At 41.0% G+C, this 27,881-nt stretch overlaps 2 protein-coding genes across 4 annotated transcripts; one reads left to right on the forward strand and one right to left on the reverse strand.

Annotated features, from left to right (window-relative positions):
* Positions 1 to 1,186: 1,186 nt before the first annotated feature.
* Positions 1,187 to 2,187, forward strand: RB195_003902 (uncharacterized protein; the record flags this gene model as incomplete). The annotated part of the gene is made up of 3 exons (XM_064201770.1): positions 1,187 to 1,354; positions 1,413 to 1,935; positions 2,009 to 2,187. 3 exons carry the CDS (start codon positions 1,187 to 1,189, stop codon positions 2,185 to 2,187), a joined length of 870 nt encoding a protein of 289 aa, XP_064057651.1.
* Positions 2,188 to 5,038: 2,851 nt separating this feature from the next.
* Positions 5,039 to 27,223, reverse strand: RB195_003903 (uncharacterized protein; the record flags this gene model as incomplete). Of its 3 annotated transcripts, none has more annotated exons than XM_064201771.1 (31): positions 5,039 to 5,101; positions 5,174 to 5,305; positions 5,424 to 5,555; positions 5,616 to 5,720; positions 6,980 to 7,048; positions 7,119 to 7,242; positions 8,370 to 8,510; positions 9,667 to 9,743; positions 9,799 to 9,893; positions 10,370 to 10,472; positions 10,536 to 10,618; positions 11,210 to 11,308; positions 11,375 to 11,477; positions 11,543 to 11,614; positions 11,732 to 11,839; positions 12,855 to 13,013; positions 13,270 to 13,354; positions 13,817 to 14,473; positions 16,118 to 16,216; positions 16,293 to 16,372; positions 17,464 to 17,544; positions 19,255 to 19,361; positions 19,414 to 19,561; positions 19,980 to 20,072; positions 20,851 to 21,050; positions 21,640 to 21,814; positions 22,808 to 22,900; positions 23,688 to 23,776; positions 25,844 to 25,953; positions 26,936 to 27,051; positions 27,125 to 27,223. In XM_064201771.1, the coding sequence occupies 31 exons, from the start codon at positions 27,221 to 27,223 to the stop codon at positions 5,039 to 5,041; spliced, it is 3,897 nt and encodes a 1,298-aa protein (XP_064057652.1). The 3 variants fall into 3 exon arrangements, with proteins under 3 accessions (XP_064057652.1, XP_064057654.1, XP_064057653.1); XM_064201773.1 differs by lacking the exon at positions 13,817 to 14,473 and adding an exon at positions 5,762 to 5,767 and having other exon boundaries at positions 27,125 to 27,199; XM_064201772.1 differs by lacking the exon at positions 13,817 to 14,473 and having other exon boundaries at positions 27,125 to 27,199.
* Positions 27,224 to 27,881: the final 658 nt, after the last annotated feature.

Genomic DNA, 27,881 nt, shown 5'->3' on the forward strand with positions numbered 1-27,881 from the left:
CGGAACCACACCGATCTCCATAATCCCGTATACGGATACTCCAGTTGAAATCCGTACCATTCTAAATTCGTGGAATGCTGCCTTCAAATGGGTTCTGCATTCGACCGTGAAATATCACCGTAATATGTCACGATATTTGTTGTTCAATCTATTTGTCGGATTTCAATCCAGGACCGTCTGATTTTTTTAAAATGAAAGTCTATAGAGTCAGTGCAACAATTTGAAGACGATGAATTTATATTTCAATCCTTTCATGCACAAAGAAAACTCTGGTACCTATCTATCGAAGACATAGGCATGAATCCTTGATTGGTCTGGAGAAATTTCGAACTGTTGACTACGCAAATGCAATGAAACTTCTCAATTCAACGAAAAAATGTCTCCTTTCAAACTCTCACCGCTTCCTTATTCCTCATTAGAACGGTGCCTTTATGGTCCATAACGCGCCTTATGACAGAGTGGAGAAGTGGAGACGAGGCGAAGGAGACGTGTGCACGTTTTTTTGCCGATTTTGATCTTTATATGTGCTTTTGCGAACCTGTGTAGCAGCAGGTCCTAACTACAATTCCGTGAAAATCATACACATTAGGTTGGCCCGTACGGTGCGAGTTTTCGCGGCGCAAAAAGTAAGGCGAAAATGGATAGTGGAAAATGGATAGTGGGTTGAGAGAGAGGAGAGATAATGTTTGTGAAAAATTTGCACAAACATACGATTTCAACCATCAGCGCAAAGGGAACGAAAACTTCTTCGGCGAGCTGCACAAGACTCATATTCCTAGAAATACACCAACGCCGGTAATGTTCCACTGCAAATCGCAGGTTCCAGTATTTTTACTCGTTTTATGACATTAATTACGTTAAAACGACACTAGTTCCAATAAGATTAGCTTTTTTTAAAACATAAAGTAGAGAACAAATCAACGAGAGAGATGCAGACTCAAGGAATTGTTCATTCAGGAACACTTCTGTTATAACGTGCTGAGAGTCTGCAGAACTGCAAATTGTGACACGCTTCTTTTTCGAGGAATTGCGAAAAATAATCGCTGCACAATCTCTCCACGAATAAAATTATGATCGTCGACTGCATTTTTCCTCAGAAAGTGCAAAATAACAAATGAAAGGGGGCGGTGTTGTAATCGTACAAGGATATATAAGCCGAGTACGGGAGGTATCACTACCTCGCAAAATGGAGGCAGCTGACAAGCATCGTCTGGCTGCATATCGTTTTGTCGCCTACTCTGCTGTCACCTTTTCGGTGATAGCAGTAGTCTCCATCTGCATTACTCTGCCCATGGTGTACAACTACATCCACCATGTGAAAAGATCCATGAGAACAGAAATTCACTATTGCAAGGTAATAAGATTAAAACAATAAACAATCGTATTTTTGATCCTCACTTCTTTCTTTACAGGGATCTGCTAAGAGTATTTGGGGCGAGGTGACCCACGTGAAAAGCATCCCCTCCTCTAACAGAACTACTAGACAAGCAGGAATTTGCGACGATTGCTGTGCGCCCGGACCAGCAGGACCAGCAGGAGCACCGGGAAGACCTGGCCGTCCCGGTACTCCGGGCGCACCGGGAATGCCAGGTGCACCCGGTCGTCCACCTCAAAAACCTTGTGTACCGGTTGTACCTCCACCGTGCCCACCATGTGCTGGCGGACCGCCCGGACAAGCAGGCCCTCCGGGTCCTCCTGGACCTCCAGGGCCACCCGGTATGGCTGGCGCTGGACGAGGAGCTGGTGCGCCAGGTCCTCCTGGGCCGAAGGGACCACCAGGTCCACCTGGAAATCCAGGCGCTCCCGGCGCTCCAGGAGCACCCGGAGAGTCGGCACTAGGGGCTAGAGAAGCTGGTCCACCAGGCCCTCCAGGACCGCCTGGACCAGCTGGTCCGAAAGGACCCGATGGCATGGCCGGTGCAGCAAGAGGAGCGGGTAAGAAATAATCGTTAATTGCTTTTCTTATCCACATTTCCAGCGAAACTGTTGACTGAGACTGTGACTTTAGGAATTCCTGGACCAAAAGGACCTCCTGGATCTCCTGGATTGCCTGGTCCTCCTGGAAATCCTGGAGCACCAGGAATGCCCGGAGCACCAGGACCAAGTGGCGAACGTGGTATCTGTCCGAAGTATTGCGCTCTCGATGGCGGAATCTTCTTCGAAGACGGAACAATGCGTCGACGCTAAGGGATTGCGACATTCTTATGATGTAGTACTGAGCACTTTGTGGAAATTCTTTCCACCGATAAATAGTGCGGAAGCAAATTGGTTGGCATGTAGTCTTTGAAACACAGTGAGAACAGAAGCAGTAGGGTTTGTTTTAAAACCTATGGAATTACCCTAACTCTAGTGCTTTCTGTTGCTAGGAATTTCAACATATAATGGTTGGGAAAGGAAACGTAATAGATATGCCTTAATTGCATGGATTACGTCAATGTTATTATAAATTTCTCGAAAAATTCAAAAAAAATGAGTAGCTTTGACTTGATTAGCGCGATAACCGTTGGATATTACTTCTATACTTTTTCCGAGAAGACACCCTGCTCTCCGGAAATAATACCAATAATGTATGTAGTAATGCACATATGAGTAAGAGTATTTTCAATGAGAAGTTGAAGTCTCAAGATGTTGCGAGGAATTGCGCAAAATGTGATCTTATATAAACTAAGGTTAAGTTTGTGAACCTTTATGCTCAACTCGGAGTGGATTATAAAAGGATAAAGTGTCTGGGGTTATTCAATCCTCTTGGGATGCGCCCTCACTTTCACTTCAATTCGGAATCGTTTGAGGTCTGCGAACGTGTAACTGACGCATACAATGACTTGCAGTGGCTGGCCGATATGTCAAGTCAGTGTTTTTTATCCTCCCAAAAAAATATGGTACCAATTTATCGACCCCGGGGGGATGAAAGGTTTGGTGAGCACTAGGGCGGATTCGAACTTCTGATGCGTGATCATGCAGACTGCAGAACCTTTGACGGTCTCTCTACGCGGAATTTATCACTGGAGCTTTTAGAGTATCTCCAAATTTCTATTTCTCCATTATAAACAACAATTTCTGAAATTTACAAGTGAAGAACACTTGGCTTCGTGCCTCTTCCTACTTAGATTATGTCCTGTATATAATTGAAGGAATCACCCCACGAATCTGAGGTGGTACGGATTTCAGGTGGAGTATTCGTACACGGGATAGTAGGTTATGGAGAGGGGTGTGATTCCGTCCATTTCTTCTTAATTAACGCAAAAAATGCCCAGGAAGATGCGGCGCGTGCACAATGCTGGCGCGCTCCAGTCGAACTCCTTGTAGAAAATAGTGCGCCAGAACGCCGTAAAGCCGCCTACGCAAATTCACCGAGATTCATTTTGTTTTAAAATGATAAAGTCACTGGTGTGTCAATCCTGGTGTTGGTATGCTAAAGCGCCTCTGCCACCGATTTTCTTTCATTTGACTTCAGGACTGCCAGGACTTTTTGGCTTCCGAGACTCATCAGCGCCCTGTAAATATACGTCAAAATGTCCTCTATAGATCCATTGAACGCTACAAGCAGCTTGAAACCGAGAATGCTTGATCTGGTCCAGAAATACATACTTCTGTGACCTCCTCAGGCAAAATCAGGAAGGAATTTGAAAGAGGTTGCAGTAACACGGCGCGCTCTTTCCACGAGAACCCGCAGACTTCGATGAGAAGAATCGTTCACAGGCTGAGATTCAAGATGCACGAAGAATATGTGCTAAAAAAATCACAGATACCTAGAAAATCAAGATAAAAGAATTACCGAAGCAACTATCCAAAGGACACTAAAGCCAACGAGCCAACGAACGAGCCACTAAAGACATTCTTTAACCCTTTTCGCAGATGAGAAGTTGTTTACAGTTGAGAAACTAGTAAGCAGGCTAATTGTTTCGAACCCTGGACACTTGTGTGTCATTTCTCTCATTCAAATTTTTCCTCTGGCATAGTTTTCCTGGGATAACAACCCACGGTAATACGTTGTTTCTCAACGAGTGAAAGTGAACTATCAGAACTATCTGGATATTCTGGAAGACAAATTGTAACCCTTCGCTAATTTCAAAGTTTTGAATAGAAAAATAAGAGGTCAGGAAAAAATTGGGAACGAATTCCAAGGATTGTTTTTTATGCACCTTTATGATTGAAATCGCTTTGCAACACATATACTTGATAAAAACCGCAGGATTTGTGCACTATTTTTGCAACGATACATCGTTGAAACGATGACTAATAAATAACAGATTTTTCAATGAATGCGCTCCGTATAATATTGTGTATAGTCACAGTTAATTCCACTGAGAAGGAGATAATTTTATAAAACAGCCGGAAAAAATTAACAACTACATTATCTTTGGCTCCGAACTTCTAAAGAACGCCCGTAAGTTGTGATCATTCTCCGCTTTTCAAGTGCATTTTCTTTTCAAGAGCAAAAAAAGATTTTATTTCACAATTGTCTCTTCCGATGAGATTTTCTTTTGATTCAAAAGTGATCTGGATCTAGAAATGGATAAGAATTTCTATCCGGGCTCACCTGCTCCTTGGAAATGGGACGTGGCTGGTGCAGTTGTGTCCGAACATAACAGTTCAGGTCTGTGTGTAGGCCTGGGAAAACCATAATTACATCGGTTAGGATTTTATGTATGAGGAAGTAGGGTTCGAAAAAAAAATCGTATTTGTCAATATTTAAACAAATTCATGACATATTTCTAGAAACCGTTTATTTTCAGCTGGAATCAACAACAGCTCAAATCGGTTTGCAGCTGGAAATCAGCTTTACTGAACCAATTGCAATTACAAACTAAGTCAATTGCAAAAAGACTAGAGAATGACTATAACATCCTGATTTTCAGGACTTTATTACAAAAAAATAGAACTTTGAATCTACAAGTGTCACTCAACTGAAAAATGAAATTCAGATTATAGCACACCTTTGCGAATTACAGAAAAATTGGGGCCAGATTAGGCCTCCACCAATCAATGAGGAACGAAAATTTTATCACTAAAGCCTCTTGTATTGTGTCCCGGATAATTACGTATTGAAGCAGCTACGATCCTTACTTAGGAGCCAGTATGTGGTGCGCTCTCCTTTACCCTGTAAATAGAAAACAAAATGGTTCGAAGCATACGCTCGAAATCTTTTAATATTTCCCTGAAAAACTCCTACCTTTACTTCCATGGTTCCTCGTTTGACTGTAACGAATTCTGGATAATCATTTGCAAGAAGGTCTTTCGATTCTTGTGATATTTGGATTTTCCCTGGCTCTCCTGTGGATTCCATCCGTGATGCCAAGTTCACCTTAAATAGGTTGAACGTAACATGTGTTATGTGTTTTACGGTTTGGTGAGTTTTTGAGTTTTTTTTTTCGAATTTTTTGAGCATGAGTTTTCACTGGAATACGTCTTCAAATGCTTACTGTATCTCCAAAAAGGCAATATCTCGGCGAGTTCAGACCAACAACAGCAGCAGCCACTGATCCACTATGAAAACCGACACGGATGACCAGTCTCTCCGATTTCCGATGTGGGATACGGTAAGTGACGAGGAACTGAAATTCGAGGTCCACAGTAATGTGGGTGTCTACATTGTCGTCCACACTTTGACCTACCTCCATGATCTCAAGGGAGATATCAGCAATATTGCAGATATGCCGTCTACCATTTTCTTCGGGTACACCGGACACAACCATGTAGGCATCGCCGATTGTTTCCACCTGCACAGGTGGACTTTGCGACTAGGCCTTATTTTCTCTACTTTTTGCTATAATGAAAAACTTATGAGAGCTCTTAAAAATGCAAATTCGAGAACTAACACTCAAAATGTTCAGAAAGTAAAAAAAAATCTAATCGAGAAAAAAAGTTAAAAAATAACAGATGACCTTGAATTGATGACAATCAACGTACTCCTATTTTTTAAATTTTTCATATTCGTGTTGATAACAAAAGTCAAAAATTATTAGATTCCTCCGAAGGTCCTGAACCAAGATACACACTTTTATTCGAACAATTATAATTCTATTATCTGTAGCCATCAATAAAATAATAATGACTATCATGATCCACCATGTATATACAACACTATACTAGATCATCATTTCCGGAAGTAAGAAACTAAAGCGGGCTGCGAGTCGAAAAAGCGCAAAAATCTCATTTTCCAGTTTCTTTTAATCATAATATTTTTCCTCTCGTGAACACAGCTTCAGCGCCCGAAACAAGTCGTAGTTAAAGGCATCACCCCACGAATCTGGGGTGGTGTGGGTTTCAGGTGGTTTATGCCTATACAGGGTCGTAAATTGTGGGAAAGAGGGTGATTCCGTCCATTTCTTCTAATTGCCGTAAAAAACGGCGCGGAAGATGCGGCTTCGAGCGTTCCGGGGCGCTATTTTCCACAACGAGTTCGATTGGAGCGCGCCAGCCTTGTACGAGCGCCGCATCTTCTATTTTTTTTAATGGGAACTAGGTAGAGATGGACGGAATCCCCCACCATCCCAGATTCGTGGGGTGATGCCTGTAGGTCAAGCCAAAAGAAGAATTAGGATGCGGTAGAACTTCCCAACAAAGTTCGAGAATTTTCCTTCGAATATGCTTTTCCACGAGGGTTAGGTCATGAAGCTTACTCGCCAGAAAATTCTCAAACTTAGTTGCGATGTTCAACCGTATCCTACTTATTCTCTTGTCCTGGCACCGTCTAACTACCATTTACTTCGGGTAATGGGTCAGAAAGAGCTGAAAAGTGAGACTTCTGCATTTATTTGACTCGCAACCGCCTGAGTTCTGCACTTCTGGATTTGAGTCTAGTGAGACGTTGTACATACGTAACAGATTATGGTTGACATTACTTTGTTGGTTGATATGGACCATGAAATTATAAAAATTGTGTGAAATCCTATGCAAGACTATCGGAATAACCTCTGTTCGTCGTTCAAAACGACTAGTTTGGATGCGAAAGTTTTCTAGAGGAAAGTCTCCGTACCTTGTAGCCATCACGTTTGTTGATAATCTCATCAAATCCCGAGTAGACGCTATTTAGCAAGTTGACGACCTGAACGTATCCACATATTTTGAACTTGCACTCTCCCATCATTGTATAACAGCCAAGTCAAATCACTAACCTCAATCGGGCTCGATGAACTGCAAAGCGTCGTGAATCCCACTACGTCAGAGAAGAATACGGTGGCTGATGTGTACAATTTTGGTGGGACAGGACGGCCATTCTTCAGCTCATTTGCCACGTACCTATAATATCCGATAAATTTTTGAATGATTGGCAATTTCCAGTGAAGTATTTCATGCTAGGGAACAGTTCCTAATAACCGTAAACTTTTTAGCTTTAAATGTTCAGAAGGGCGGGTGTAGTGTAGCTGTTAGAGATTCCGCTTCCTGCACGATCGATCAGAGGTTCGAATCTGCCCTGGTGCTCACCAAGCCTTTCATCCCTCCGGATTCGATAAATTGGTACCAGACTTGTCCGGGAGGATAAAAACACTGACTTAACACATCGGCTAGCCGCCGCAAGTCACTGTAGAGGCCAGTTACACGTTCGTGAACCTCAAACGATTCTGAATTGAAGTGAACGTGGGGGCGCATCCCAAGCGGATTGATTAACGCCAGAAACTTTATCCTTTATCCTCTAAATGTCCAAAGGCATTAATAAGTGAAGACACTGGTTTCGAATCCGTTTCCATAACTTGTTATGGGTCGTGCTGAGATAATCCTGCGCACATTTTTGTGTGGTGCATAAGTGATAGAGAAGATCATAGGCTACCCTCCAACAAAATGGTTTTTATTAGTATCCGGGGATTTTTTCAAATCACCTTCTCCCTGGCCCTTTAAATCCGATAGGCTTCTCTATGCGCAGCATGAAACGTTATTCTTGAGCATTCTGTAGAGAATACAGGAGAAAGATAAATTAAAATGCTGCTAAGTCGTGAAAAAAAAATCGTGAAAAAAAAGCTTTGAAGGGAAAGTACATCCAGTTTTGATCTGAGCTGCAGTAACAGCGTGGTGACCTGCAGTGAGGTGAGACGCAACTGTAAAGCTGTTGTAGAAGCATGTACGAAGGTAAACAATAAACAAATGAGTGAACTTTAGTCTGTTAAAACTTTAAATATTTGCCATTCTCGAATCTTCTTCTACTGCGCATTTAGAAATTCTGAGGTTTGCGAGGAAAAAATAGTAGAATTTCGCCGATAGGAGTTCCCGTAGGTGCTACGTTTAAGATTAGTGCGCAGCAGAATTTCAATTGTATTCGAAGTGATTTTATTAAATATTAAGTAAAGTAGACTAAGGTAGTATAAATTCGAACATTTAGTTGAAAAAATCAAAGTCAAAGGGCAACGTTGTCTCGTTAAAAGAGTAGTTACTTTGGTAGAAGTTGAGAGAGTAGCTTGTCGGCTCGTACTGTCGCTTGCTCTAACATTCCCGTTCTTTCGCTGACAAGTTTTTCCAGATTATTTGCATATTCCTCCATCATTCGAGTCATAGAGTCGACAAGACTTCCTTTTCTAAAAAAAAAGATCACTTAGAAATAATGTGGTCAACTTTACAACGTCAAAGAAGTATGTTAAAGTTATTTTGATGGTTTTGAACGGTTGGTATAACTTTAACACTTTTTTCTGGTCATTTAACCACTGTCTATTTTCTTTTTTTTTTGATAAGAAAGAATGAGATGTTTCATTCTATTAGTAATTCGCATCATGACTTTCTCTGGGCGGAAATTTATTCTTTATTATATCTCTGTCCTTCTTATCATTCCATTCTCTTTCTGGCATCCCAATTCTACTTTCATTCTGAACTTCTGAACTTTGGTTTAGTTGTTCAAAGGCAGCATACCACGAATCTGAAGTGCGGGGGAAAGCTAGAGATTGCAGGATCCGGGTTGGTTCCGTTCACCTTCCCTAATCATCGTAAAAAATTTGCTTTTGGTAACAGCATTTGCTCCTACGTGGCACGTTAGAACGAGCCGCCTTATACATGCTACCTCAATTACCTGTTGTCAGGATGCGGCTGCGCAAGGGTGAAATGTTGCAAGTGTCTTCCACGCCTTTTTTCTACGACGATTAGAAAGAGGTGAGCGGGACCATTCGGAACCGCAATCTATTATACAACTCCATCTCTAGTTTTTCCCCAGAATTCCCTCACCACGTCAGATTCGTGATATCCTGCCTTTAGAGGCATCACCCCATGAATCTGGGGTGGTGCTGGTTTCAGGTGAGTTATGCCTATACGAAGTCGTAGATTATGGAGAGGATGGTGATTCCGTCCATTTCTTCTTAGTTGACGTAAAAAACGGGCCGGAAGATGGGACCAGCGCACAAGCTGGCGCGCTCCAATCGAACTCGTAGAAAATGGCGCGCCGGAATTCGCGAAGCCGTATCTTCCGGGCCGTTTTTTACGGCAATTAGGAAGAAATGGACGGAATCACCCTTCTCTCCATAATCTAATCCGTACAAGCATAAAACCACCTGAAACCCGCACCATCCCAGATTCGTGGGGTGATGCCTTTAATGAAGTTTTGAACAGCTAGCAGTTAGCTAGCTAACAGTGCAGTCCTCAAAGCGCTTCCTTTTTGATTTCACATTCACAAGTCCCAACTTTTAGCGTTCTTGTAGTTCACTTCTTTCAAAAATCTCTATAAACATCATTTATAGTATTACATACGTTTTCAGTATCGATTCCGTGGACAATCTCACTCGACGAATAGTGGGTCGCGCATCTGGTGAATCGTGCCAACAATCCTGAAGTTTCCACAAATCAGTTTCTTTTTTTTTGGAACGTTCCTTCAGTTAGTACCTGAAGAAGAGCCTGGAGATCAGGATGCAACTGTTTGTCCTTCTGAACTTGTGGACGACAAATCTTCTCTCCTTCCATAGCTTTCGTGGACATCTCTGAACACACATATTATATTTAAGTAAGCTGAACTTGCGGAACCATAATTTTAGACCACGAAGAGATCCTCATTCTCCTTCCAGAACATGCACCTGATCTCTCCTGATCAGCGGCACAACATGCACCTGATCAGGAGAGATCAGGTACATGTTCTACTGCTGTTCGGTCTTTTCCTCCGCTTCGATTTCAATAATGAAGTCTTTATTTTTAGCTGCGCTACTGTATTATCGACTAAAATTAAACAACTTATTCAAATGTCCACTGTAAAATTCAGATAATTTTTCAAGAGTTAAAACTCTCCGGATAGAACAATGTACATAATTATAGTAATTTTTCATCTTTTTTTTTTGTTTTTTGAGCAACAAATTTAAACAACTGTTGCCACAAATGAATTCATAGCACACTCCCACCAACTTTTTGAACCTTTTTTTTCTGACAGTTCACTTAGAAGTGTTTCTTGTAGCCTTCGACTTACCATTTAAATCAGTTTTATCGCTAAAAGGAAAATTCCTGAAGAGTATCTCGTACATCACCACTCCAAATGCGTAAATATCTGCAGATCGTCTCTTCTCAAGAGTCTGCAAAAACAATCTCTTGAAAAAATTCTAAAAAATCCTTTAGGAGATTTCTGTCGAACTCACCTGTCCAATCCATGCTTGGTCTAAACGTCGGTTCTTGTTCTTCTCATTTGAAAGCCGTATTTCCGGAGCAACATAAAGGATGGCTAAAAGTACACAACTAACGAACGCAGGTAGTGTAAAATGAGAGTAAAAACGCAATATCTTTGTGACGTTGAAAAATAAGGCAAATTTCCAATACAAAAAAAAAGATTAGAAAAAAAAAGAACAATACTTTTGTAAAAAAAAAAGATAGTGTTCTCCTTACTTCATGTTTCTGTCTCATGGTTCTTTTCTCCAGTAGTGATTTTTGGTGTCTCGTTGGGAACTTTTACCTCATTTTGAGGTGAAAAGTAAAAATCGTGGAAATTTTTAGTGTTTTGTCTTTTCCATTAGTAAGTGAGGTTCGGGACTAAATTTTTTTTTGAATCCCAGTGGAAATGTAGCTTGGAATATACCATTAATACGGATGTAAAGAGGTGCCTCGTAGCGCAGATTGTGGTCTTTTGTTACTTTACTGGGGAATGTTTTTGAACCTGTGATCCTAGAACGATCGTTGCCACTCGCATTTCACGCAAGAGCTTTCTCTACGACCATCTGTTTCCGGAAAATTGCCACAGTCAATGAAGGCATTATTTGCTCACTTCCGTTTTTCTTTGACTCTTTCGGCTTAGAATAAAAAAATGTGTGGATCTAACCTGTTTTTTGCGTAGCTTCCGTCTTTTCTCCTCCATCGTTCACCGTTTCTTCGTTGATACTACCATGCTTCACCCATCTCCTCACGGCGTCCGAGATTCCTTAAACAATGTTTTATGCTGTTCAGAATAAGTCCTCAACTACTAAGTCCAGTGATTTTAAACTACCGTAATCCGTCAGTTTGACTAGCCAGTTACGGTCTATAAGGGTACTCCACGTGGTGAGGCTACCATGGAACCCGATATTCGATAAATGCAGATACTCCAGACCCTGAAGGTAGACATTAGAAAATACAGTAACCAGCACCCAGTCGGTTACAACCACAATAAACGTACAAGTGTGATGTCTCTCAGGAACGCTCCGTGGAATTTTTCATCCAACACAAAATTATCGTTGTAGATAATATCCTAAAAAGAACAGAAACTCAAAGGAAGGTCTTGTTGTTTTCATTGAGCTCGTGTTTGACAAAATCAGCTCGATCCATAATCTTCTGTACATCCAAAAACAAAAGAAGAACAGCTCACTTGAAGTGTTCCTCTAGAGCAGAACTTCCAAAAAAGCAACATTTCTGCCTTCTCATTGAATGCCATCCCCAGGAAAGGGTTGAGATTGTCATGTACAGCTTGCTTGATCTGGAATATATGATCTGCATGTTATTCCCACTAGTCCTTCCGAAGCGAAAATAAACGGCTGGAATGGAAACTATTGCCGAAGCTTACTCTTAAATTATTCCTAAAATTATCTGAGTTACGTTCCGTTTGGTATTCATAAGCAAGCACTTATTGGTGAATCCAAGCTTGTGGATCAATCAATAACTTAATTGTCAATGCTATGGAAAGTTTAAAGTTTATGTAAACAAAAACTATCTGGTATATGTCCCCGTCAGAAAACGTAGTGGGGGTTCTGTTTTGAAGAAAAAACCAATGAGCGTTTACGAGTTTGAAATGTTGAAATGTTCAAATCTCTCCATTAATAGATGTGAGAAGCAACGTGGTTCGTTTTGAGTGCGATCACGATCTCTTCCCAAACTAACTTTTAAAAAAGCGTGAGAAACAGCTCTGTGTGATCCCATCTCTCTACCGATGCAATTTGTTACAAAATAGAACGCGGGAAACCTCGTCGTCCAACAAAATGCGAAGTCCAAGTACCATAACTCATCTAAACAGCCGAAGATGCCCGACCTGTACAATCGTTGACGCCCTAGGAATCCCAAAGACCGCTCCGAACATCTTCTGGATTACCAGCGGGATTTAAATTGAAATTGAGCATAATATTCGAAACTACACCGCTGTCTTTATCTGCTCGTTGAGAGAAAATAGCAACGCCAATTTAGTGATAAAATGCTTCTAACCAAAATAACCTTCCGGAGGAGAAGACCCAAGTCCGTAAGCTTCATGGATCCCCATGTGATCAGCAACTCCTCAAGGCGGAACGATGATATCCCAGCAAGATCAGAGAAACCGTGATTTGAGTGCATACAACACAAGTATTCATTGTAGCGTTCGTTGTTTTGGACAAAACCAGACCGAGTATGGAGGAAATGAGGGATAGAATAGCACTGAGAGACCGGAACAGCGTGTGTAGACATAATCGTCCCTTTCGTATTTTCCAACTGGGTAAAGTCCGTTTTCAAAATCAAAGACATACCCTCATGAGTAGGATAAGATCTGCCCTAGCGAATTTGATCGGTCTTCTCTGTTCGTACATGTGGTATGTAGCATGTGTGTTCACACCGATGATAGCATGATGCTTAAGGGCAATCGCGTTCGAGCTTGACAGTTTCGTTTTTTGTGAGTTCAATGAAAGCTGAAAATAATAAAAAAAATAAAATAAAATAAATGAAAAATATCACTACGCATAACCTACTGAATCTGTGCATTTGTAGTTCACTTTAAACCCATTTTTCAAAAAACGTTTCAAAAAAAAAAAACTTCAATTCAATTAGCACTTGTTTTCTAATAATAACATCATTAAGATTTTTAAGTGAGAGCTATTTTATCTACAAATTCATACAATCTCGACAGTTTTGCGTCTTCCTCAGTCTTTGTCTAGTGTTACTTACCATAGACTTCGCTTGTTCCTCGTCAACGAGCTGCATATCATCTCTAAATATCCTCCAAGGCATGCTATCAAGCGATTTGGATTCACTGGAATAGATTATATATCTACATATATCTACACCGTATATATATATATATACATATATATATATATATATATATATATATATATATATATATATATATATATATATATATATTAATAGATGTTTCTCTCAATCATTTCAATAGCCAGATCTCAAATTTTATCTTAGAGGGAGCATATCAAGAATTTTACGTGGAAACCGCGACAAAAGCTAGAGATGAGGTTGTAGATTGCTGGATCTGAAGTGGTTGCGCTCATTTCTTCCTAGTCCTCATAAAAAAACGGCTTTGGAACCGCTCTAGTTCCTACGATGTACGTTAGAACGCTCATCTATGTATTAGGGTGTCCGGGAAGTATCTGCTGAAATACGGCAAAATTTCAAAACAACGCAACTTTTTAATAACATTTTATTATTCGACGAAATAATCTCCATCAACATCGACAACCTTCTGCCAATGTCTCACAGGATCACTGATTCCTTTGGCGTAGAACTCCACGTCTTGGAGGCGAAGAAAGCTCGAGGGTCATTTTCGAGGTGGTCACGATCATCGTAGCGCTTCTCTTCCAGGTGATGCTGAAGCGATCGGAAGAGGTGATAGTCGCTCGGGGCCAGGTCCGAGCTGTATGGTGGATGCGGTAGAACTTCCCATCCGTGCTCCAGAATTTTCTGGGAAGTCTTCTTCGGGTGCTCCTTGCGGATCTTGTCGGCCAGTCTTTGCAGTTGAGCGCAATAGACATCGGCAGTAACTGCCGCGTTGCCCGGCAGCAATTCGAAACGGTAGATTCCATAAACTACCCACCAGACGCTCAGCATGACCTTCTTCTCATGGATTCCACCTTTCACGAAAAGATCCGGTATTTCATCGCCAGCGCACCACGCACTTTTCGGGGTGGGGTTGACGTAGAGGATCCATTTTTCATCTCCAGTGACAATGGTGTCCAGCCAGTCGAATTTGCGGCTTCTGGAGAGCAGCTGAGTGCAGATGTCCTGTCGTCTTTGCCGGTTGCCGTCGCTGCATGTGAGAGCCACTGACCGAGCTGTTTCACCATTCCGAGAGATCGCAGTCCATTGCTCACGGTGGACAGCGAATAGCCAAGACCGGCAGCAAAATACCGCACACCTTCATATGGATGGTGCTCCGCCAGATTCTTCAGTTCGTCGCAGTCGCTCGACCAGAGCGAGGCTCATCTTCGAGTTTCTTGTTTCCGGCTTAGAAGCGCTGGAACCAGGCGCGCACAGACCGCTCAGAAGGGGCTTCAGTGCCGAATACTCGACTTAAGTTTCGATGGGCTTCAGCAGCGGGGTGGCCAGATTCGAACTCGTGAAGGAGTATGTGTCGAATATGGGTGGAATGTTCGGCCGTTACAGGATGAAATAAGCAAGGAAGAGGGAGCCAGATACGTTATGTGTACACAAGCGGTAGTGTCCTTGTATAATACAATATATTTAAAACGGGAACTTCCAGAACGTCTAAAAAAATCTGCGCTACTGCGAAATTTTCTGCAGATACTTTCCGAACACCCTAATACATGTTCCGATCACATGAGTCTACTCATCGGTTTCACTTGAATGGACCGGTGAGAAAACCTCATCAATCCTCGACCGCTCGCAAATGGACGCGGGGTGTGCACAACGATGGGAGCGTTATAACTGAAATCATCATGGAAAAAACATCTTCTCGCCGTTTTTCAGAACAATTGGAGAGAAATGAGGGGAACCACCGTGGATACCACAATCTACAACCTCATCTCTAGTTTTTCCTAGCGATTTTTTCACCACATTGGAAACAGATGATGTGCTGCCTTTAAACATCAGCTCTCCTTGCTCTTTCTATTGACAGAAGATAAAATTAATTTTTTATTTACAGTACACATTAAACCACTCCACTAATTAGAAAGAAGAAGAAGAGAAAGAAAGACATGAAAAAAAGAAAAAAGGAAAGAAAAGAATGATTGTTTTTCGGTAACTTTCCGATACCATTACATTCTCTTTCCTAATTCGAGATCTGGAGCAGAAACAAACTATCTGAACCCAAAGGACATTAGGGTACAAGCCTACGACTCTTTCAAGGGGTGCCAAGATAGCAAAGAAAGACGTAAGGTGGAGTTTATTTAAAGAAGAGACATAACGATAGAGTGGGTGTCGTAACCGTACTACAATTTACAGATCAGAATCATTCTGCAGCAAAAGTATGTGAAGCAGAGATTATTTAAAGGCATCATCCCACAAATATGGGGTGGTAAGGGTTCCGGTAAATGCCTTTACGGGGTCGTAGATTATGAGGAAGAGGATGATTCCGTTCATCCCTGCATCAGTGTAAATGGACGACCCTGGAACGCTGTTTCTTACGACGGCTTCTGTTGCAGTGCGCAGTGCGTTGCACACCGCCCCTCCTGCGTCTCGTCCGAAATGGTTTTCGACGAATCGCAGACGGGAGGACGCAAGGGTGGCGCGCTGCAATAGAGGACGTCGTAAGAAACAACGTTCTGGGGTGTCCGTCTATACTGCTACATGGAGAGATGTTTGGAATCACCCCCTTACCACAATTTACGCCCCTATAGGCAGTACCCAAACCCTGAAACCCGTACCTCCCCAGATTCGTGGGGTGGTGCCTTTAAAATTTGGTGCCTGACATGAAATGATGAGGTAAATCAGTGCTCAATATTGCAGTACAACTATACTTAGCGTAGTAAGTTTGCTCATTCAAACAACAAACAACCATATTTTTTGGTAAAAAAAAGTGTTCCAGATAAAAAATTCATACCAATATCTACGAAGACACCACGCTCCTATTGCAGCAAGGATAACACAGACTGTTGCCGAAATTCCAACAATAATCAATGTATAGTCGCATTTCTCGCCCCTACAAAAATATTTGTTACCTCTTAATTTCTTTCTTACTAAAGAGAGTAAAGTCTTTCAAAAGCGTCCCTCAGTACCTGAATCCACATACAGGTTCATCTACTGGAAACTGTCCATCAGTTGACGGCCAGAACGATGACAGCACTTCGGTGACATTCTAGAATTGGTCAAAAATCCACAGTTCAATGATGATGGTCAAGAATCCACGGTTCAATGATGCAGATGCAAAAATGTATACATGTTTGTTAAACCTTTCCACTCCTCACTGGAAAAAGCAAGGCATTATTTGAAATTTAGCGTCCCTCGCTGCCAGATTTGCCAGAAAGGGGCGCTTTTTTACTTGTTGACCAACTTTTCACGCGAGATAACGCTTCGGAGGAAGTTTACATGGATCTGTATGTCCAAGTTGAAAACGATCAAAGTAAATGAACTACACCATGAACAATGCATCGCGATACCTCGAAGAGTTCTGGAACGAAGTGAATATACCAATATACTGTTTCAAAACTCATCGAAGTATCGCGAGAGCACAAAAGTCCGTTGCGTCTCTTCATCAGCTTGATGAAGGTCCCCGATTTAGTTGAGACGGAAGAAAACCGTTAAACTAAGGCCGTGAACGACTGCGTTCCACGCGAAGTGGAAGGCAGCAGACCATGAAAATGACGATATCGGGATTTCTGTGGAAAAACGTAGAGTTTAGAGTGTAGATTATGAGTACGGACGTGGCCCCACTCAATCCCCTCTAAAAAAACAGCGTGGGAACCTTCTCAGTTAGTACGAAGTACGTAAGAACGTGCCATTCTCGTGCACGCGCCAATTTCCCCAGCAGGCTTCCCATTGGTTTTATTCGAATAGGCTGGGGAGGAGCGAGCGGTCGAGGGTAGCTGTGAGGAGACGTTCACAGCTACCGTCGAACGCTCGCTCGTGGATGCGGCCGCGTGCACAAGAGTGGAGCGTTCTCACGTATTTCGTAGGAACAAACGTTGTTTCCCACGCCTTTTTTCAAGACGATTGAAGGCCTTCTCCCTTCTTTCTAGCTAATTTTTCATTATTTAGTTGAAAAATCCATAGATACATAGTATAGCTAGTTAGCATAGCTTCTACTCATTCTAGAGTATCACCTCAAGGATTTCACTCAGGCTTCTGTAGGTAGCTGATCACAACTATTCTTCTTGCTCTCTATTCAAATTTAATATTTAAATTTAATAATATTAGTAAGAAGCAACGGTTAATTCTCTGGAAACTTACTATTTCGAAGCATCCAGTGCCTGTTTTCAGCCCATCGCAGTTCGCAATCATCATAGGAGCCATATTCGCAAACGGAGTTACCTAGAACATGATGACCACTAACAAACAATACAAGAACAATTACAATAACAAGTATGTTCGTTCATTTTATTTCTTGCATTCACAAAATCTACACATGAATGCCTAATTTTCGATGTTATAAAGATTTGTTTGATAAGATCGCATTCTTTGCCGGCTTGCGAAGTTTCCAGGTGATGAATAGCTGGTACTTCAGATGTCTTCGTGAGTGGGTTAATAGAAATCCCTCTATTTTTTTATAAACATCACTTTCTGCAGATGAAGTAAGAGTGAGAACAACGTCTTAAACGAAATGAAGAAACTAAAACTGCTCGGTGCCAATTTTCACACCTACCCAATCCCTATCAATCGCCCTGCCGAACACTTTCCTTTGTTGTCGAATGAAGTTCTGGTTCTCGTTACACAATTCTCAAAATACTATTATGTACTGAGTCGTGGTTGTCCTAAGCTTCTATGACCGCTTCCGTCTCAGCAGAGTCAGAAGCTCCTCATGTCGGCGGAAAAAGTTCTTCATGTCGGTCTCTTGTACGCCCGCGACATTCTGATGATGAGTTGCAAAACAGTATGCATGAAGTCATTCGTGCTGAATCATTATCAAAACCCTCTTTTTAAAGATCACTCTTGTAAAGGGGTTATATAGAGACATATTCCCCTTGGTTCAGACGGTGGACATGGCTGCCGAAGAGATCAGAATAAAACTCGTATATGAATTATATAAAGTCGATGCAGTTTTAGTCCCCGTCGAGTTCCAAAGCGCAGTCTTTCTTGCCCTACGACGTTCCTACTGGTCCTATGAAGTTACTCGACCATAGTGGATTCTCTTTTCCGCTTCTACCGCTTCAGTCAAAATTGCTTTTCAATACAGTACGCATGTGGTCATTCGTGCTGAATCATTTTCGACTTTAGGGTCTTCCTTAATCGCCTCTCTGCGGTAACACACGAACCACCGCAGCATGGCGTCTGCGACTCGTGTGACTAGACACTGACGTATTTGTTTAGGAGTTTCGGGAGACAAGGCCTCATCTTAGCTTTCAAAAATATTTTGATGATTTCAGGAAGATCCATAGTGATTTATTGACTTTCTAGATACTCCGTCAACCTAAGAAAAAGTAGTTGGTGCATGTTGAACACTTTTGAAAATCTTGCCTTTCTCAAAATTGCTACTGGGCCACAGGCGAAGCTGCATAGTGGTACCTGTTACATGCAGGAAATTCACTTCTCTCTCGTCACATGCGGTGCGGAGAAACAACAACATTATGGGCAAAGAAAACATTTGGTTTGGCTGCCTCCATTTGAATCAGCGGGCGAAAAAACATGGATAAAAAATGTGAGGTCAAGCCGTGGAAAGCAGTTCCGGAATTCGAAAATGTGCGGGACTAGAGGAATAGATACAGGGGAAGATACTATATAAGGTTGACGAATATAGTATATAGAAATAGAAGATCAATAGTACGGGAAAAAATTAAAGCAGGATTGAGTTCCTTCTTAGGGGACTGCTTTGAAGCTGCACCGGTCTGTGTGCATCAAAGAGAAAAGGTGGATGATTAGCAACGGAGGTGTCGCACCCTCTCGAATAACCATCCGTAATGTTGCCAGCATTACCTCCAAACCATAGTCTCTCGGTGAGTGCACCATAATGTATTGTGCAATAATTTCACGAATAATTTGCAGTAGAATCTCGTAGCGCAATGACAGAAATTTTGATAACAGCACCTGGTTTCTATTTCCATCAACAAAGAAGGCGGAGTAATAGGGGACTCGTTCAGCAAGATCGTCTAACATTACAGTTCCACTCCCGACACCAGCATCAGAAACCATACCTGGAAGTGCTTCCTCGATAATCTTCCTAGTTAACGAGTTGAGTATCTATACCTGGAACTGTCATTCTCCTCATCGTATTCCACATCTTCTTGCCATCAATAACAGAAGATATCTTCCCAGTTTCTTTGAGAATACGACGACCAGCGGTGCCAAACATTTTGTAGGCGTCAAAAAGCGCAATATATGCGTAAATATTGCTCTGAACGACCATTCTCTATTATGAATACCACAATTAGGACAGATACACACAACAAAAGCAACAAACAAGAAATCGGGTATAGCAAACTATGATCTTGCTGCGGAAGATGTAAGGATGTACTCCTGAATGTCTTGTCGAACCTTTCCAATTTCTTAGTTACATCCTCACCCCTTTTTGTTGTTAAACAATTTTTTCTAGGACTTTAAAATAACACTAAAAATTACTAATACGGTGCCTCCAACAAAAAAAAAATTCTACAAGTTTATTACCGCTTCATGATTTGAAGGACCTCAAAGAAACTCAGTTGTAACTCACTCCAAATATGGCTATGAGGAAAATTTTCAAGAAGATTTCTATTTTTAACACATTTTTTAAAGAAAGAATTTTAGCCATTACACGCAAGATGTAAAAAAAATACCAGATCTATATCCTTCTCGTCAAGTCCGATTGTACGTAGACGTTCCACAAACGGTGTTATCATGCGGTCATCAAATCCGTTAGTGTCGTCGATCTAAAGTACTTCTTATCGTTTTTTCTGAACATAACTTTTTTCTGTGCAAAAAAGATCAGAGAAAATATTCCCGTGAAGCTCCGATAATCGCACAAACTTCGCAACTGATTGTTGGCAAAACAAACGAAAGGGAAGAGGGAGACGATTAGAAGCTCAAGTTTCAAAAAACGTCAGCTTTTCCATAACTCACTATCATTTCGTTTGATTGAGGTGCAGGTAAGTTTTTGAGGTCTGATCAGGGATATAAACATACCTAACATGTGTGACTATCAGATTTTCTAAATATGCTTTTTTTCTTCACATTTCATTAGAGTCTGCATTTCTGGGAGGCAGATAAGAGCGATCCGTTGCTGTTTTTATTGTTTGTGGATCAATAAACATCGTTTTAGCGGTGCTGAACAAGTGACAGTACGATACAGTTACATCCCTGGCGCCATTTGTAGCATAGTTTTCATAGCCTTCTGCGTAATATTGTAGAAAAGAAAGTAATTTTTATGTAAAATACGAATTTCTCTGGTCTGAACTACAGTATTTGGTGAAATGCATTTTTTTACGCTTTCCCATTTTGAAAAACGAAGGAAGTGGACACTAACAGACTCAAATCTCTTCGTTCGTTCTAGACGAAGTCCAGACTAATAAGTACTTCTCACTCTGTGTTTTTTATGAGGACTTTCGAACCTATTACGACTTATCGATGGCGATTAATTTTTGCTGCATTTACGTTCTTCGTATGAAAGTTTTTTTCGTATCCTTTTTTTTAGAATGACACAGAACTCACCAAGACGCAATTCGTATAGGTCTTTTTGACCTTCTCCAGAATGGAACTGTCACTTCCAACAAACGGGGAGGCTCCGTTGGCTCCCTCCTGCAGCCATGGAAAGATGAAAACATATTCCGTCTCCGATAGCCCGTACTTAACTGTTGCCTCCCGAAACATCGCTGTCAAGTCTTGTGCCGATGAGAACATCACGATAACGACTGAAATGTAAATGTTGGAAAACAACCGGAATGCGATATTCACAAATTATTATAAAAGGAAATATCATTTGATAACACTAATCATTCATTTTCATTTGTATTTCTCAAAACCCTGAACAAGCAAGAAATAAATGAGAATATCATGGATGGGAAGGTAGAGGTATGGATTCCGCTCAGAAACTCTCTCAATGCTATGTAATCAATGTGAAGCGCATAACAATATCTAAATTTTTCTGTTTTTTTTTTCTTGTTTTTCCATTTATTCTTTGTTCTGTATAGTCATACTCGAACAACGCAAAATTTCTCTAACCGAACTGCCGCTAAGCGCGTCCGATTGGACGGAAACGAAGCGAATAGAGGAGCTCAGGAGAGAAAGAACACGCATCCAGAAAGCAGTTTGCCGCTGTCGCTTAGTTGAACACATTCGGCAAAGAGTAATTTTTATAAAATCCATGCCTATCGCGTTACACATCATCACTCCTTTTCAGTTAGAAAAAACTAATCCAGTTTTTGTATTCATCAAGTAAATATCAGTAATCTATCCAGAATATGATTTCAACTATTCGCTAACTGGTGAAACTCTACTTACTCCTGGAATTTGAAGTGATTTCTTCCATTTGACCACCGTTAAGCATATCCTGAACGCTAACAGACTCTTCAAATAGTATCTTCTTCGTGACTGTGATTCCACGCCGCTTCAACACTGGCTCGAAGGCCATAATTTTTTCGTAAGCGGAAGCACCAATGTTTGATACCAATGTTACCTGAATATGCATTGTATAGACACAATTTTAGTAATATATGGAATTATCACATTATTTACCTACACTTACAACCATTATTGCTAACCATCAAAAATTAGGTCGAGCAAAAAGTCTTGTACTAAAACAACTTGACTTTTCATTTATTCCATGTTATCATCTTACTCAATTTGTTCTTAATACATATTTGTCTTCTTCAAACTATAATGTAATCAATGTTATTATCTATGGCCTTCTTCTCTCTGTAGGAACACTTTTCGATCCGTATCTTCAACAGCTCGAGGTGTTGCAAGACGAAGAAGTCGGTGAGAGTTTTTTTTCGAGCAGGTCATTGCAGCTGGCGAAAGTTTTCCTTTGCAGAAAGCAGCTCATGGCTCGAAAGAGGTGGTCGTCGAAGCGCGCGAGATCGGAGGAATGTGGAACTAGTACCAGTAGAAATTCATCAAATTTTTCCGGATGATCTGCGCGACGCATCGAGCTCGCAATATCATGCAAAGTTGAGCTCCTCCAGGACTTTTCTCCTACCCCTTTGGCCAATTTCTGTAGTCCTGCCCGATGTAGGTGAACGTTATGATCCTGCTATTAGCCGCGAGTATAATCACAACTCTCACCAACACTGAACAACACCAGAAATTCGTCAGAAGAGCACTTTTTCGTCGTGGCACATATGTATCTCCGGCACCAAAACGATCCAACCAGTTGTTGGCTGCCTAGCGGTATACGATAGTGTCCTTTAATGTAATTCCTGAGAATAGTGGGTGCCGTGTTTGCGTTGCACCTTTGTTACCACTCGCAGAAGATTACAGCTCGTAGGTCTCGTAGGTCTCGTTCGTGGATCGACGTCACTTGGTTGTTGACTGAAGCCGAGATACCATAACTCTTCTTCTTGAAACTACAAGGTTTTTAGATTTTTTGTTGCATTTCTTTCCGCTTAACCTGTTACTTCTTCCTCCCGATTCAAACTAGCAATACTAATGACATTTCCAAAAATCTCACCTTCCTCCATTTATAGTGTTTAACAAAAGCAGCTGTTGACTCAGCAATAGTGTTCATGGTTCTCAAAGAAGTACGGACCAGTGTTTTGTAGATCTAAAAAACATTAATTGAACAACTTCGCAAACAAAGATGTGATCAAAGGTGGCCTAAGCAGTGATTGGCGCACACATCACACTCTTCATCCTCTTCGTTCTTTTCTAACGCAAAAACTGACGTAGTTAGGAAACCTAGGAACATATAGTTCAAAACGAAAGTAGATAACGAATAGCGGCGTGTTTCCGCTCAATTTCCCTCAATCGCCCTTTAAAAACGGCGAAAGAACCGCGTTTGTTCCTACGAGGTACTTTGGAACGCGTCATCCTTGTACTTGGTTCGCTTTTGTCAGCAGCGTGTTCACTGGTTTTACTTGAATAGGCTCCTGAGGAGACCTCATCGATCTCGACCGCTTGCTCGTGGATGCAGCGCGTGCACAAGAGTGACGCGTTCCAACTCACTTCGTAGGAACGAATGCCGGGTCTCACGTCGTTTTTTGAGGTCATTTAAAGAATTTAGCGGCTCCACGTTCATATTCGTGATCCACACCCCGAACTCTATACTTTCCTGCAGGATTTCCAACTACGTCAGTTTTGTGATACCCTGCCCTAGATCTGTCAAAGTCCATTGCATACAGAGCCTGATACAATGAATTTGAGTGGCGATTTTGTTGGTGATGATGGTCAACTCCTATACCGTGATTTAGTATTTGCTTTTAACACAGGTCTTAAACGTATCTGGTATAGATAAAAAGAGGCCGAATTCATACTGACAAAAACAAGGAAAAATGAATCACAATATTATTGTGTCTTTTTCGCTCGTAACCACTTTTCTTAACCATGCTCACCTTCTTGTCTGACAGCGAGTTGGCTGTAGCCATATAAGCAATAATAGGTATATTCCAATAGTTTGCCATTGTGGCCACAGCAATCATCTCTAAAAGACACAAACTTCCTTTTATTTTAAAACCTATCCTCAATGAAATTAAGAGTAAGCCTCTTTCTGAACATAGGTGCGACAGGGAAGAGACAGACCCTCCACACGTGAAGGGGGTATAGCTCATGGGGCGAGGCTAAAGTGATGAGGATCCCTTCGCCAATCGTCCAAAAGTGAAGGGGGTTCCTTCGCCAACCGAAAAGGGAGGGGGGGGGGGGAGGTCCCTTTGCCAACCAACCAAAAGTGAAGGGGGTCGGAGCATCGGGTGCGACTATCGCATCTATGTCACGTTGATCAGTTCTTTCCGGAACCACGATCGAATTCATTTCAAAAGGTGCGAAGTTTATTAACGGAAAGATGACCCCAGGAGTTAATCGATGTAATACGTCTGCGTTTTCATCTTTCCTGACAAGTTAGGTCCCAATTTATCGATACCAGGGTACGAAGGGCTTTGTGAGGAGCGATTCAAAGCAGTAGACCTTGCAAGCACAAATACTGTATAATGAGACCCTTGCCTGTGGGGTTGGGTAAAGGAAAAATAAAAGTTTTAATGGACCATAACTTTGAAAAATTGATCGGCTGATAACTAAACTTTCTCTGGTTATCACTTTATTAACTGAAGCATCCTTAGCAAAGATAAAGAGAAAGCTTAAAATTGGATCCTAAAAACACCCCGGACCCTGTCTTCAACAATCCGTCTATGTTCGGTCGAAATGAATAATTTTGGGCTTTCTTGTCGAAATCAAGGATTTTCATCCGTTCTTCCACCCACATCCCTATCGTTCGGATAACATGTGGATAGCTGGCAGCTTATGCAACAACGAAAGCACTTATATAATGAGAATCTGTCTGAGAGATTTTCAAGGCATTTTGGTTTTTTACTAATCCTTTATAAGCTTCTCTAGGTGGGAGGTTAGAAAAGAAGCCAAAATCAAAACAAATGTAAACCTTGTGATCTTTGCGACTATATTATGCTTCTTTTTTCATTCAAAACTGTAAGGAAAGTATCCAGAAGAACGAAGACTAGGAGTGATTCCGAATTTTAAAAGAACAGCGATTAGCATTTGAAACAAAAAGTGTAAAAACCGTCTTCTAAAGTTCCTATTAAAAAATCGAATCCAACCCTCCGTTCTTCTCAGGGACATGAACTTCTTCAAAAATTCATAAAATAGGTGCCAAATTTACATGCCACTCAGTCTCCCCCAACTTCCAGTGCCGTCAAAAATCCCTGAATTCTTCAACAGATCAAAGTTTTAAGTGTGATTTCTCAGTCAATCTGATTTCTTGGAATCAAATGGCACTTACTGTATATGTAAGAACAAAGAATAGTATTCAGGAATTCCCACTTCACAACGATGTGGAGGTGGTTTTGGGTGTTGAAGCGTTTTGCACACCTCAGGAGTGTTTCTGTCAGGATTTGCCCAGCTCAAGAATCTGACTTCCACGAAATCATGAGATGTACTTGCTGAGTTCTACACCAGTTACTCACGTGGATTATTCTTGCGTTCATAAAAGGAATAATGGAGGAGGCTCAACCCCAAGAACAAGAAGCAGCAACAGAGTGTTCCTCCTTGCCTTCACCATTGTCATTTGTGACTAGAGGACATCTTCCTCTTTTACAGCACAGAAATGAAACCTACATACAGTACCAGCGTTACTCAATACAGAGGCTAAAACGACTTGTTACATTGCTACAGAAGGATGACGGTTGGGATTGAAATGGGATCATCGCGGCCTGTAGCGGTGAGCGGTGTTAGCAAGGGCCCTCTTTCGATCCGATCCGCTACGGTCCTCGGCACCGTTTCGAGCGGACGCGCTTACGAAGCTGCTCCGAGCTTCATGTCGCGTTGACCCGGCTACACCATTTTTCATTTTATTCATTTCATTTTCAATTTTATAGGTGAATTGGATTAGTCCACCAAGCAGACGGACCAACTGACAGTTCAGCAGGTTACGACACAAAAATCTCGATTACTTCAAAGCCAATTGCTCATTCATGTGTAAGAATTACAATATTCGTCTGAGTATCCTTGAAGAAAATGAAAATAGATCCGATGAATCACCAACCTTCGGTACAGTATGGTCCCAAAAATGTGGTCACATGTTCCACGTGATAGAGATCAGCCGCCGCTGCCACTCCTTCTAAAGCGTCACCGCAGCCGTTTCGTGAGATTATTCTGAAATTATCGTTTTACACTCACATTCAAATTTAACAGTTGATTACATCTACTGGCAGAGTTTGCAAGTAAATCACTAGGAATCTTCAATTCCATTTTAGCTCACATCAGACGGAACTGTGAGAACTGTATGAAATCGAAAAAGTAATCCGGAAAAGTGAGGAAAAATGACAGCATTAATTTTATTGCTTTCTTTGCAGCAATTTCTCCTGAAATTGCTTAAATGTAGATTTTTTTTGATTTTAGATTTTTTTAATGTCGATTTTTTATGATGATTTTGGAATTAGATTTTTAATATGTAGATTCTTTTATATTAGCTTTTACAGGTAAAAGAAAAAGAGGCGATAATTATTTCCTTGAAGTGACGCTGATTTGAAAAAATGGATAGTTTTGTGCTAATGAAGCAGAGTTGTTGAAGGCGTAATGGCATTCGCAGGTTAAAGGTCAAAAATAACTTTTATCACGATAACAAGAGTTCCTTCATCTTTTTTTTTTCAAATTATCTTCTATGTTAATTGTGTATTTACGATAATTCCTGTACAATGTCAACTTCACATAACTAAAACGAGAGTAATAATGATAATAGCAATGATAAGTCAGCAAATCACATCCTCTGATTACGTACGGTACGTTCAGATTCAGCTGATAAGCATAAATTAAGCCATTTGCTACGAGAGAATGAACGGCGCATTAAAAAAAAGAACATTCAAAGATTTGACTGGGGATAAAAATGGGAGCAGAATGAATGAATTTGCGCACAGTGAGTGAGAGCACAAAACTGAATAAACGAAAAAATACCGAAATATGCGAGAGAAGCGAGAAAATGAATGAGAATGGAAGAAGAATCCCAAAAAGAAACGTTAATTTTACATTTTTGTACGGAAATCCTGTGATGGCACTAAGGTATGGGAGAGGCCACGTATATTATATTTTTACTGAAATAATTTCGGAATTCTTTCAAGTTGAACGCTTTCAAACTCACTCAATGTCAAAATCTTTTCCAAGAGTTCCATCCTCTAACAACTCTTTTCTGGAGAGCTCTAGAACCTTCTCATAATTTGGCAGAGCGCCAATCGCTCCGATATGCCCAATAAGAACCTGAAATTATGTCTTCTATTAACGTCTGCACAAAAGAAATTCACTGAATTTTAACGTTTCTCTCAAATCTTACTATGTTATCGCTCCTTGTCGAGTTTGCGATGACCTGTACGAGAACAAGGGAGAACGACAAGTAGAGGAAACTCATATCTACAAGTAGTTGACACCTCATGGACGGTAATGAATAACTGCTTCCGTATTTGTTAGAGTGTGTGTCAAGCCGTTTTGGACGGCTTTATACCACTGAGACTAAGCTCCCCTTCTTCAGTGATTGAATAAACCATAAAAATCTAGTTGAGTGATCCTTACAATCAGTTAGAGCACCTGCAGAAAAGATCCAGCTCAGATGAGATTATTGCAGATCGCTTAGACAGCTTAAGAAGCCTAAGGAGGATTCATATGCTAAGACTTGGTAAATCTACAGTAACCGCACAGCCTAGTGAGTAATATATTTTTGTAACAAAATTTGAAAACTTAAGAATCTTTGCAATTCACGGAAGATTCTTCCTCCGGGGAAAGGATCGAGGTCAGAGAAAACATCGAAGAGCACACAAATGCATTCACCAGCATTTTTCCAAGTCTAATCTTTTTAAGGATTGCACTATATGTCAAAATGCTTGAATAATGAATGCTAAGGCAAAATGATCAGTCAGTTTGACGTTGCATTAACGGTAAGTACAGTTTTCAATAAAGGAAATACAAATAAATGAATGATTTCATTTTCTTTCATTTTTAATGTTCGCGCATATTAGCGATTCAAGATATGAAGGAATTTTATGCAAACAAATTCTAGTTTTAGATTCGTGAGTACTTTAGAGAAAAATAAACGC

The sequence above is a fragment of the Necator americanus genome, chromosome IV, assembly GCF_031761385.1.
Source record: "Necator americanus strain Aroian chromosome IV, whole genome shotgun sequence".
Lineage (NCBI taxonomy): Eukaryota > Metazoa > Nematoda > Chromadorea > Rhabditida > Ancylostomatidae > Necator > Necator americanus.